Source organism: Helianthus annuus, chromosome 1 (assembly GCF_002127325.2).
Source record: "Helianthus annuus cultivar XRQ/B chromosome 1, HanXRQr2.0-SUNRISE, whole genome shotgun sequence".
NCBI classification, from domain to species: domain Eukaryota; kingdom Viridiplantae; phylum Streptophyta; class Magnoliopsida; order Asterales; family Asteraceae; genus Helianthus; species Helianthus annuus.
In genome coordinates this window covers 122,232,078-122,244,709 of record NC_035433.2, presented here as the reverse complement: position 1 = coordinate 122,244,709, position 12,632 = coordinate 122,232,078, and the positions used below count along the sequence as shown (strand labels likewise).

Here is a 12,632-nt window from a genome sequence, read left to right as displayed (position 1 = left end):
ATCGACTTAGTTATTCTTTTACATATTTTACGTTTCGGTTTAGTTTCTTTGCATTAAAACGCTGCAACTTTAGTTTTGGTGGTCGATGACAGTAATGTGACATTGGTGTTTGTCCCCGCCGCAACGGAGGTGCTTAATACTAGTTAACTATATTTTTCAATCAATTATTTGATGGGTCAAAATGTAAGTATACGGGCCTTAAAATACAGTAAGTGAGCCCAATCGAATTAGGCCTTAGTGCCTTACAAACCCGGCCCATATATTTATCATTTTGTCTGATGTATTGTTCATAACAAAGTCTTTACAGAGGGGAAGAACACAACATCACCAACCAACTACCTTCTCATTCATTTCCCCCAATTTCCAAAATCAAAAACCCTAACAATCCAATTCATCCCCAAATCTCACACTATCAATCGTCAAATCTCATCACATCACCAATAATGGCGTCCAATTCAACCTCACAACCACCATCATCCGACGAAGAAGAAGAACAAGAAGCAAATTCAACCGTCCAAAAACCTAATTCCAATTCGATCGATAACTCGTTAGACGCAATCGAGAATCAGCTCTCATCGATCTCATTCACCTCTCCAATCGACGAAACAATAGCAGTAGTTTCTGCCGAATATTATCACGAATCCGTATCGGAAATCAACGATTCATCATTGAACGAAAGTTATGAAACTGTTGGCGAGATTCGGATAGATAACAACAATTCGGTTGGTGAGAGTAGTCATGCCAGTGGATCGAGAGTGTGGATGAATAATAATGTTGAGGTAGAGGTTGAGGCGGAAGTGGATGGAGGATTGTCGAGCCCTAGCAGCAGTGGTTATGCCGGTGAGAGAGGTAGTAGTGGTGGTAGTGTTAGTAGTGGTTCTGGTACTGATGTTATACGAGAAGTGAGGGATAACGGTGAGTCTGTTGGTGATGATGGAGTGAATACGGTGGATTCTGTTCAAGCAGAATGGATTAGTGGTAAACGCCATGCTGATGAGGTAGTTTTCTAGCATGCAGTTATATTGTTTGTTTCAGTTTTGGAGTTTGATTACTTGTTTGAGGCTAGTTTAGTGAGAAATGAGGTTCATCTACGTGTTTACGGTCAAAGGTATACCTAGCATCTAGGAAGTGGCAATAGTAGAAATGCAAGATTGACAGTAGGAACATTGGTCTATATAATAGTGTTTGTTTTGGAGGAACAGAGAACTAACTCTATACTGCAACGTATTACGCGTGTTTTGCTATGGTTTTTTCAACGTTGAGTTAACTTTTTTGAGAAAGGATTATATGCCAGTAAAGAAAGCAAAAGTAGTGTGACTTTATGCAGTCGAGGATCGGTTATTATCAAAGCACGGGTTATACTGTTGATTTTCAAGATTTCGTCTTATTTATTGAGAGGAAATAGTCTTCTTAATTGTGCTACATTGCTGACATACAAAACAAAACTTTGTTTTCAATGCCGAAACTTGTAAACATAGAAACCAAATGTAAGTGTTACCAAAAACAACTTAATGAATTTGGAGTTTTAGGATGCGCTCGTTAAGGTAGTGTAGTGTTGTTTTATTACCAAGTGTGAACATGTGTGACAGTGTGAGCAAGATGTCCACCGGTTGTAAAAGAGAAGGTTAACTTGGGCATGAAGCTTAAGCTACCACGTGATTGGTTATAGGCATTTTTCTCTTGTGAATTCAACCTAACATTATGATATTTGTGGGAGTCAAGTCACACATGGACCGAATAATACTGTTAGTACTGCATAGTTCACATGTGGTAGAAAATGTGACCGTTAGTCATATGAAAAATATGCTTTTTATGTAAGCCTGCCGTGAATTTCTTGCCTGAAAAATTAGTTTTATAAAATTTTGATCCTCCGTCAGATTTCTTTCATGTAACTAACTTTTTTTCATCAACTAGGGGATCTGTCAGATTTCTTTCATCCTCTGTTTTGACAAGAGATGTTGATAGTGCCTGTGCAAAACTGTTGTCTTTATTGTATTTCAACTGATCATGAATAAAGTGCAGGATGATGCTTCTATCTCTTGGAGGAAAAGGAAGAAACATTTCTTTATACTGAGTCACTCCGGAAAACCAATATATTCAAGGTATGCGTGGATTAATATCCATGATATATCTTCTTTATTTTACACTTTTGAGATAAATAAATATTCTGTAAAGAATATTGTTGTTAGATTGTGATCCTATATTAGGTTACCATTTTAGTCTCATTTTGAATTAGTGAATCTGTTATTAAAATTTGTATGATACACACACCAAACCACTTGAAATTTGGTTAAAGTCTTGTGTAAAAATACGTATGTATTGCATTTCGAAAACAAAGGATTCATTTACACCATTACATGAAAGCAATTACATGAGTCGATTTTGTTTATGGCTTAGTAAGATTTGCTTCAAATTAATTTGCATGTAAATCATTTAACTTTTAGTTTTATTGCACTTGACATATGTTATTTCTCTTTTAAATTGGTTTCCAGATACGGAGATGAGCACAAATTAGCAGGATTTTCAGCAACTTTGCAAGCTATCATTTCCTTTGTGGAAAATGGGTAAATATGTTAGCATCCAATAGCTATGCAACATTATTATTTTGTTTTCGTTACACAAGCGAAGTTGAAGACTCCCAACAAAAATAGACCCAAATGACAAGACCATGAACATAATTAGAAAAAGATAGTTACAAGAAAAGTAACTGATTTTTATATAGACTTTTGAATTTTTTTTAAATAATTTAATCAGTCACAGTCGGGTTCATTAATATAATACGCATTAAACACAAATCAATATCCAATGGCATACAAACCAGAATTAAATCAAAGAAACAATAATAAAGAAGTCATGGATTCAACTAAATACACCTACGATGCATAATGATGTATGTTAAGCGCACAAATGGTGTATGATTCTTTCACCTTATCATTACATAGTTATTAATATTATTATTTTGATGAAGGAGTTATTAATAGTTTGCTTTTTCAATTTCTCAGGGGCGATTGTGTCAAATTGGTAAGGGCGGGAAAACACCAGGTTGTTTTTCTAGTTAAAGGACCAATTTATTTAGTTTGCATAAGCTGTACAGAAGAACCTTATGAATCACTACGAGGGCAACTTGAGCTTCTTTATGGTCAGGTAAAATTCCTTTACTACCCTCTGGTTTGTATGAAATGTTTATCACATATAATATTAATATAATTGTACATTATATCATTGACATTACTGCAGATGATACTTATTCTTACAAGATCTGTCGATAGATGTTTTGAGAAAAATCCTAAATTTGACATGACTCCTTTGCTCGGAGGAACAGATGCCGTTTTTTCTTCTCTCATTCACTTGTTCAGCCAGTTTGTTTTCTTTATCTACTCTGGTCCACTTTTTATTAAATATGTCATCATGAATTTTAGTTTTAAATCATCTAGATGACTTAAAGTGAATAACTATTTGTATCAGGAACCCTGCTACTTTTCTTCATGCATACACTTGTCTTCCCCTTGCTTACGCTACAAGGCAAGCTGCTGGTGCTATTTTGCAAGATGTTGCTGATACGGGTGTCGTTTTTGCGATATTGATGTGCAAAGACAAGGTTTTTACAGCCATAACTCTTATGTCAATGCCTTCTACAAATAAATAAATTTATATTTTTGTAGTTTGTGGAATACTGGATGTCATCCTTACATAACTAAAATGCAGGTTGTTAGTCTGGTAGGCTTGCAGAAATCATCACTTCATCCTGATGATATGTTGCTGCTGGCTAACTTCGTCATGTCATCTGAATCTTTTAGGTAAGTTTGTTTCTTTCTATCTACTTTATATTATGGAATAAAGAGTAAAATGCCATTTTCATCCCTGAGCCTGAGGTTTGGCCAGTCTTGTGACTTTCGTCCAAAGGTTTGTTTTTCCACATTTGGATCCAAAGGGTTTGAAATCTTGCCATTTTCATCAGGCTTGTTAATCCATCCATCTTTCTCCGTTAAGTCGGGCATTTCCGTCTTTTTTGGTAACTTAAAGGGCAATTTGGTCCTTTTCACTTTATGTAAAAAGACCGAAAAGTCGAAAACCCCTGAAAAAGACCGAATTGCCCTTTAAGTTGACAAAAACTCAAAAAGGACGGAAATACCCCTTACTTAACGGAGAAAAATGGATGGAGTTAACGAGCCGGATGAAAATGGCAAGATTTCAAACCTGTTGGACCCGGATGCTTAGAAACAAACCTTTGGATGATAGTCGCAAAACTGGCCAAACCTCAGGGACGAAAATGACATTTTACTCTAGAATAAACTCAGAGGTGGCAAATTGGGCGGGTCCGGCTCATTGTGGATTATGTCAAAACCGTTAAATTTTGTACCGGTCAAAACAGGCTGGGTCAGGTTGACACAAAATTCCTTTTGTCCAAAAGTTTTAGATATTTTTAATCTAGTTAGTGAAAGTTTTAGATATTTTTAATGTAAATAGTGTGTTAAATACTTAAATATACATTTAAAAAAAACTTTATTTCAGTTCAATATGCTTTTTTCGCATCTACTTATTAAAGAGGTCTTTATGCATCAAAAATAGTAAAACTCTTAAGTGACTTTCGATCTATAGATTAATATGACCCATTTATGTGAGATATATAGGGTACTGACATTGCAAAATATTTAACTCGACGCAGGACATCTGAATCTTTTTCACCAATATGTTTGCCAAGATACAATCCTATGGCATTTCTATATGCTTACGTTCACTATCTTGATGTGAGTGAATCACAACTTTTGAAGAATTATCCTTCCACATCTTAAGTGCTTACATAACAGAATCTTGTTAATTTGTGTTGTTCATTATAAGACGAAAATATACACTATATGTTTAGAACGTTTTGTGTTATCACATTGGATTTATCTACAAATTATATGGGAGATGAAGTGACTTCAACATTATATACGTTGCAGGCTGATACGTACTTGATATTACTCACAGCAAGTTCACAAGCCTTTTTCCATCTTAAAGAATGCAGGCAAGCAGAGGCGTCTCTGAGAATTCATATACCCTGTTCGAGTTTGAAAAAAGGGCCCTTCCATTATGTTTTGTTATTATTTAAAATAAATCAAATTAGTATTGGGTTCAATAAATCTAATTCCAAGTGGGCTAAATTCTAAACTATAAGAAATGATTTGTAAATGGCATGTATTGAAAGTGGTATTTGTTTACTATTTTAAAAAGATAACATATACGTATCGGATTTTTTTTTAAATCGCATGCCCCTTAAAATCGCGGGCCTTGTGCGGAGGTCCTCCCCGCACACCATCAAAGCCTCCCATGCAGGCAAGTGTTATTTTTCTTTTTTAATGTCCAAAAAATGTGGCAAAATGGCTGATTTGAGTAATGGGTCATAATGTGTAGTTTCTTTAGAGTAAAGTACATGAATGGTCTTTGTGGTTAACCAAAATTTTGGTTTTGGTCCCTAGCTTTTCAAAAGTACACGGATGGTCCCTGTGGTTTGCATTTTGTAACGTATTTAATCCCCAGCTAACAAATCTAAAGGTTTTAACATATCCAAGTTAGGGGCTAAATGCGCTACAAAGTGCAATCCATAGGGATCATCCATGTACTATTGGCAAAAGTTGGGGACTAAGTGCATTACAAAGTGCAAACCACAGGGACCATCCATGTACTTCTAGAAAGCTACGGACCAAATCCAAAATTATAATCAACCACAAGGACCGTTTGTGTACTTTACCCTTTTTTTAGTGTACATTAATCAGACTCTGTATTATTTTTTTAGTCATTTGAACTATTATGTATAGGATACGAGTTGAAACAGTCCTTTCAAAGTCAAACGTTCTAAACGAAGTTCAAAGATCCATGTCCGAAGGTGGCTTGCATATTGACCGTTTGCCCGTTGACTTGTCTGCTCGATCCGGATCTTTATTCCATCAAAATCAAAGAAGACAACCTGAATCCGTTGTAGGTATAATAGGTGGTCCAGCTGGACTCTTGCACTTCATTTATCGCAGTATTTACCTTGATCAATATGTATCTTCTGAGTTTGCATCTCCAATCAGCTCACCCTCACAACAGAAAAGGTTATTCTTTTTTTAGCTAAATTCCGCAATACCCTGATTATATTTTTTAGGAATAAAATACCATTTTCGTCCCTAATGCTTGGTCAGTTTTGCGACTTTCGTCCAAAAGTTTTGTTTTTCCGCATCTGGATCCAAAAGGTTTGAAATCTTGCCATTTTCATCCTGCTCGTTAACTCCATCCATTTTTCTCCTTTAAGTCAGGGGTATCTTCGACTTTTTTGTTGACTTAAAGGGCAGTTCGGTCTTGTACATTATGCTAAATGCTTGTACATAAAGTGAAAAAGACCTAATTGCCCTTTAAGTTAACAAAAAGAGCGAAAATACCCCTGACTTAACGGAGAAAAATGGATGGAGTTAACGAGCCGGATGAAAATGACAAGATTTCAAACCTTTTGGATCCAGATGCGGAAAAACAAACCTTTGGACGAAAGTCGCAAAACTGGCTAAACCTCATAGGGACGAAAATGGTATTTTACTCTATTTTTCAGTATTTGAGTATCCATTGATTTTATTTCTTTTTGAAGATTGTATAGAGCGTACCAGAGACTTTATGCTTCCATGCATGATAAAGGGATAGGCCCCCATAAAACTCAGTTCAGAAGGGATGAAAACTATGGTAAAACAATCTTTCTTTTTTTTTTTTAATATATATGCATCATCTTTTTTCTAATTTTACAGAAGGTATTTCTTGATTAATGTTTGTGTAACTAAATTTATAGTTTTTATATTCCTTTTGCAGTTTTACTGTGCTGGGTTACACAGGATTTTGAACTTTATGCAGCTTTTGACCCTCTTGCAGATAAGGTTAACTTAACCTTTTCTTATATGATATTTTCATACATCTTCTCAAAACTTAGCATAATGTCATATTTACCTAACAAAAAATGATAATATCAGATGTACTCGTTTTGAATTTATGACATTTATACCCTTCCCTTTAACTCTCGTTAGGATATGAGAGTTTCCAAAGCAAGGAGATAGAATAGTATAATTAGTCATATTATAAGTAATATTTAGTGAGATGGGTGTATTAGGTATATAATATTTTAACCTTTTCGATTCAGTAAATGTGATATTATGCAAGTTTACACCGGTAGGGGAAGGTTCATTGGGGAACACTAAAAATGTGGGGAACAGCGGGGAACCGACTCAAACGAACTCTGATTGGACTCATTCCAGCGGCATTGGAACCTGCTCGTCGACCCCTAACTAAGATCTCTTAACCCTAAACCCTAAATCCTAACTCCTAAACTCTAAACCCTAAAGCTAAAAAATAAGGCTAAAACGTAAGCTAAACCGTAAAATCTAAACTATAAACCCTAAAAGCTAAACCTTAAAACCTAAAGCTAAATCCTAAAGCTAAACCCTAAACCCTAAAACTAAACCCTAAGCTAAACCCTAAAAGCCAAACCCTAATATATTTAGGATTTAGGGGTTATGATTTAGGGTTAAGAGATCCTAGTTAGGGTTCGACGAGCCGGTTCCAACACCGCTGGATTGAGTCCACTCGGAGTTCGTTTGAGTCGGTTCCCCAATGTTCCCCACTTTTTTAGTGTTCCCCAATGAACCTCACACTACACCGGTATATTTATTTATTTTTATTTGCAACTTAAGACTGAAGGTTGGTAACTTAAATTTTGTAGGGTGCGGCGATACGGATATGCAACCGCGTGTGTCAGTGGGTGAAAGATGTGGAAAATGAAATATTTTTGTTGGGAGCAAGCCCTTTTTCATGGTGATAATCTCCCTCATAACATGTGTTGTCCCTCTGTTTTTGGTTTCGTTGTTGTTTAGTGTAGTGGTTATTTGGTACAAAACCGACGGAAATAAACAGCTAAAAAGTTCCAGTGTAGCTTTAGTAAGATACATTAGGCTTGTACCTTATACGTATGTACACATTCGTGTTTTCCAGTCTGATATTTACTCATGTATTGTTTGGATCAAGATGTAATGTCAACACAACCACAATAATGACTTTATTTATGTATAGTTTGGATCAAGAGTGAACGTTAGCAGCGACATTAATGGCTTTTTACTCGTTCTTTGTATGGATTAATAGGAAGTTTCCTACTTTGTATGAGCCAGCCAGCGGCTAACAAATAGTTCGGGACTGTTATGTTAAAACGGGAGATGTGATACAATGGTCTTGGAAAGGGAAGAGAGATCCTAACAGTGACGAAGACCAACTTGGCAAATATTATGAAGATCCTTGGCAATTTGAAACTTTCTGAAGACAAAGATCAATGGAGGTGGAAGTCGATGGTGAAAAGTTCAACGTGGGCAGCTTGGAGGGGCGGCACCCTCTTCAGAGGTGCCCGAGGGGCAGCTAGGCGATAAGGACGTTGATCGCAACCTGGGACACTTTTGGGTTCCCCCCTAAAGTTTACCTACTTTTTTATGGAGCGGCGATGGACAGTGAACATCAACCATCGTTTTCATTAAAGCATCGCTTGTATCAAGAGAACATCAAAAACCACATTAATGAATTTTACTCATACCTTGCAAAACTCATCTCACACGTGTGCCTTTCGGAACGTTTAATCATACTTTCACATTAAATAAACGTGTTCCTAAAATACATTTTAGCCTACTTGCGTACTTTTAAAAATATGTTTTCGTCATCTCATAAAAAATAGATCTGAAACAGATTCGAGTGTCTACCTTTATACTCGTGCAAATTATCAGACTAGAAAAATTGCGCTGAGTTACATGGTTATATGTATAAAAATGTTATCATAATCATAAAGGTAGTCCTTTTTCCTCATAAAAAATTGCTCAGTAAACAATATATAGGAATTAGATGTATAGGCAACAATTGTCTGGAGATTCGATCCACGAAATCTCATTCCGTGACAGACCAAAAAACATGAATTGCAACACGAACTTAACTTCCTCTGTTGCATTCAAATCCACGAACTAAACACGCATATATACATCAATGGGCCCACGGCATCCACGTGATTCTTTCTTTAAATCAAAACAATAAAAGCCACACAAACTACACAGGGAAACACGAATGGCGTGATCATAACAAAAAGCAGAGTTTCAAAATGACGATTTTATTTCGTGATTAGCGGGATGACAGTGACCAAAAGTTGAGAAGAAACGAGGGTAATGCAGCAAACCAGCTAAGGAAAGCCATAGCAGTAGCAGTCTCAAACTGCTTGCAGTGATTTTGAGAACACAGACCGAGATCATTACCAATAAGAACTGTAATACCAGCAGATGCACATGCTGCTGCAAATGTTAGAGTTGATGTCACCTGCAAATAAACTTTAAAGTTAAAAGATGTAACTAATTTGACGAAATAATGTCATAAAGCAAGAACACTTAATCTGACATTCTGAATTCTCCTATGGCTAAATCATGAGCTAGACATGATACAATCTGAAAATATACTGTTTATTCCTTTATTATTAATTTTAAGAGTTCATATCACAGGGCCTATTTGATATGTATATAGATTAGTGGTGAACGGTGTATAATGATCAATCTCACTTAATAGTAGAATTATTAGCAGTAATTAATCTTACCCCGTCACCAATAGAAAAGAGACTAACAACTCTATAGTTCTGCAAGGTCCGGCCAACCAAAAGAGCATGAATGTCAAGAATAGCAAGTGATAGGCTCCACATACTCTGAAGGGCAACAGCAGCAACAAGGTAGCTGAGATGGCAAACATGTAAAAGGTTTCATTATCAATCAATCGTACCCAGTAAATCCCACAAATAGCAAAGCTATTGGTAGACTAGGGTCTGGGGAGGGTGAGACGTAGGCAAACCTTACCTCTATCCCTAGGGATAGAGAGGTTGCTTTCAGAGAGACCCTCGACACCAAAGACATATAGTAGACAAGCGAGAAACTACGCATATCTTTAAAAAGAGCAACACTAAATAACAAAAGAAGTGATGGATAAGTAACATATATGTAAAAGGTTTCATTAAATAGTTTTAATTTAACAATAATCCAAGCATACATAGTTATAGAAAGTAATGTTCAGCATGTACATATAGTTGTACATCTAAAGCAATCATTAGTCCATATAATCAGTCTTCCCCTACTTCTAGCATCAAGTTTAGGGATTCATACTTTCATAAGAGTATAAGTGTCACTTTTATCCATCTTAATCACAATGATAACTAATGGTTTTCAAAAGGCTATGCCTTCCCCTACCGGAATTATGACTAATCACCATAATCTTAATTAATTGGTTCTTGATCTGATTATTGCACTAGTAGCATCCTGCCTACACTTAAAGCAGCCTCATGATTAAAATTTTCATAATGAAATATACACTGCAGATTTTACTGTTTTGTTCTACTGATTTCCCAGCTGTTAGTAGTTCAGTTTCTCCATTCTAAATACTTCTCTCTCATTCAATCAAACAGAATATATCATAATTTCCAAAACTTACTCTTGTAACAGTAATTATTACAAGATCAACTAAATATCCTTATACGAATTTAAAATCATCGAAATCACACTGGTGAGTTAAATGCTTTGTTCTACTGATAACACAGCTGTTAGCAGTTCATTTCGTCCATTCTAGCTACTTCTCTCTCATTCAATCAAACAGAATATGCTATAACTTCCAATTTTTACTCGTTACATAAACTTTTACAAGATCAACTATATTTCATTATACTAAATTTCAAGATCAACACAGCCGTAAGCAGTTCATAGTATCCATTCTAGATCCTTCTCTCTCATTCAACCAAACAGAACACATCACAATTTCCAAATCTCCTTAAACGGATTTCATCTCCAACTTAATTCCAAAACTCGCTACCTAAAACAATTAACAACACAATCCTACTTCAACATCAATCACATCTGAAACTAACAAATCTCGAAGCAGATCAATAAAATTACCAAAACTCACTAACTTAAACAATCGGCAACATAATTCTACTTCAACACCTATTACATATTTACATCATCAACTAACAAACTTATAAATAAATATATAAAAAAAAACAAATTAAAACAATAAGATCTTCAAAACCTGATGAACAAAATTACCAGAAGGCAGTAACCGACGGAAAATCACTAGTTGACGCCATAACCGCAAGCGAAACGACGGCGTACGCAAACTGACAAAACCGCAAGCTTAAACCGCCGATCGTCCCCGGCATACCTTGAATAACCTTCATCCTCACTCGCGGCGGCACAACGGCGCGTCCGTCGGCCGGAGGCAACGGCGCCGCTTCAACCGGATGCACCGACGGATGACTGACGTTCATTTTACACCACCGCCTGTAACGACGTCGTATTATCTACCTGATGATGTCATCGGTTCATGAAATAGTGAAATTACAGTGATTTGGTTGTAGATCTAGGTTTTGTGAGGTGTAAATTTGAGATTTAACGGTTTGATTTGTGAATGAATCGTGTGGATTTGAAAGGATTTGTGGTGATTGTGTGCTTGAGTGGAGTTATGGTGGTGTATTATCCCCTAATTCTGGCAGACCTAATTAATGGTAGTTGTTTGTGATTAAGACACTTGTTTAGGAAATGTTGTAACGCTAAGTTTGATTAATTTGGATCATAGGTTGGTTTGTGAGTGTGAGGTATGTAAATGGTTCGATTGTGAATACGGTCTGCATTTTGGAAGATGCAGGTTTAACTCTCGTTTGATGATAGGAGACTTAGAGAAATTTGGGTTTCATTCTTGAGCCAAATGGGTTTTACTGGTAATTTTACTGTCATGTCTATGAGCGGGTGGGTTGCGGGTTTTCCCCTGAATTGGTGGTTGACTCGGGTTCCTCTAGGAGTACTTCGTTTGGTCCAATGGGTGTTCTGAGAGTGCTCGGGATTGATTATGTTGGCCAAGGTTGGAGAACTCACTAGTCACTAGTCGGCCGGTGAGGTGGAGATTAGCAACTACTTGGGATTAATCGGATCGGGTTTTTTTTATATGTAATTTTCAGTTTTATATTTACATATACACATTTTTATAGGTAAATATTTTAAATAGCTATGTTTTAACTCTTACTTAATTCATTTTATTAGGTATACAAGATTAGTTGTTGGAATTCACATTGTTTGGTTGGAAATTGGCCGGAATTTAGAGGTTTTGGTCGGAATTGCCGATTTTTGGCCGGCCAACACGAGCGATTAATGGACTGATTAACGAGAAATTAATCACTTGCTGTCTGACTAGCGATTAATCGCCGACTAGTCATGAAATTTACAACACTGATGTTGACCATTCAAAAAGAAGTTTGTCTCTAAACGGATCAAATGTTTAGTTGGCGGAAAGTTCATTTATTTAATAAACGAACGTTCGTAAACAAATCTTATTATTCATTTAACGATGTGTTTTCGAGTTTAGCAATGGAAGAAAGTGGAAGATATTTGTGTTTTTTAGTTTTTTTAATAAAACAAAGATGAATATAACTTCTTAATGTTTACCATTTTACACTCATACTTAATCTATTATAAAACTCATTGACGGTGTAATTGTAAAATTATACATTTATGTTCTCTTTCTTTCAACTTGAGAACACAAAACTTTTACTTTATTTTTTTTTTCTTTTGAACTCGGTAACAAGA

General features: G+C 36.0%; 2 protein-coding genes across 2 annotated transcripts; one reads left to right on the top strand and one right to left on the bottom strand.

Annotated features, from left to right (window-relative positions):
- Positions 1-293: 293 nt before the first annotated feature.
- LOC110875485 (vacuolar fusion protein MON1 homolog) lies at positions 294-8,077 on the top strand. Its single transcript, XM_022123686.2, has 13 exons — positions 294-998; positions 2,023-2,102; positions 2,493-2,564; positions 3,003-3,144; positions 3,238-3,359; positions 3,466-3,598; positions 3,706-3,797; positions 4,667-4,748; positions 4,944-5,008; positions 5,799-6,077; positions 6,602-6,693; positions 6,817-6,881; positions 7,721-8,077. The coding sequence occupies exons 1-13, from the start codon at positions 444-446 to the stop codon at positions 7,814-7,816; spliced, it is 1,875 nt and encodes a 624-aa protein (XP_021979378.1). The 5' UTR covers positions 294-443; the 3' UTR covers positions 7,817-8,077.
- Positions 8,078-8,841: 764 nt separating this feature from the next.
- On the bottom strand, positions 8,842-11,622 carry LOC110875481 (CASP-like protein 5A2). Its single transcript, XM_022123679.2, has 3 exons — positions 11,100-11,622; positions 9,611-9,743; positions 8,842-9,339 (listed from the first exon to the last, which is right to left on the bottom strand). Exons 1-3 carry the CDS (start codon positions 11,318-11,320, stop codon positions 9,148-9,150), a joined length of 546 nt encoding a protein of 181 aa, XP_021979371.1. The 5' UTR covers positions 11,321-11,622; the 3' UTR covers positions 8,842-9,147.
- Between the last annotated feature and the right edge of the window lie 1,010 nt (positions 11,623-12,632).

What these genes read in the sequence shown, in the direction of transcription:
- LOC110875481 (XM_022123679.2), bottom strand. Translation starts at nt 11,320, where the DNA reads ATGAACGTCAGTCATCCGTCGGTGCATCCGGTTGAAGCGGCGCCGTTG. An exon ending in CCGTCGGTTACTGCCTTCTG is followed by an intron (nt 9,744 to 11,099) that starts GTAATTTTGTTC and finishes TTGCCATCTCAG; the next exon opens with CTACCTTGTTGCTGCTGTTG. An exon ending in TCTTTTCTATTGGTGACGGG is followed by an intron (nt 9,340 to 9,610) that starts GTAAGATTAATT and finishes GTTTATTTGCAG; the next exon opens with GTGACATCAACTCTAACATT.
- LOC110875485 (XM_022123686.2), top strand. Translation starts at nt 444, where the DNA reads ATGGCGTCCAATTCAACCTCACAACCACCATCATCCGACGAAGAAGAA. An exon ending in GTAAACGCCATGCTGATGAG is followed by an intron (nt 999 to 2,022) that starts GTAGTTTTCTAG and finishes AATAAAGTGCAG; the next exon opens with GATGATGCTTCTATCTCTTG. An exon ending in TATTGATGTGCAAAGACAAG is followed by an intron (nt 3,599 to 3,705) that starts GTTTTTACAGCC and finishes ACTAAAATGCAG; the next exon opens with GTTGTTAGTCTGGTAGGCTT.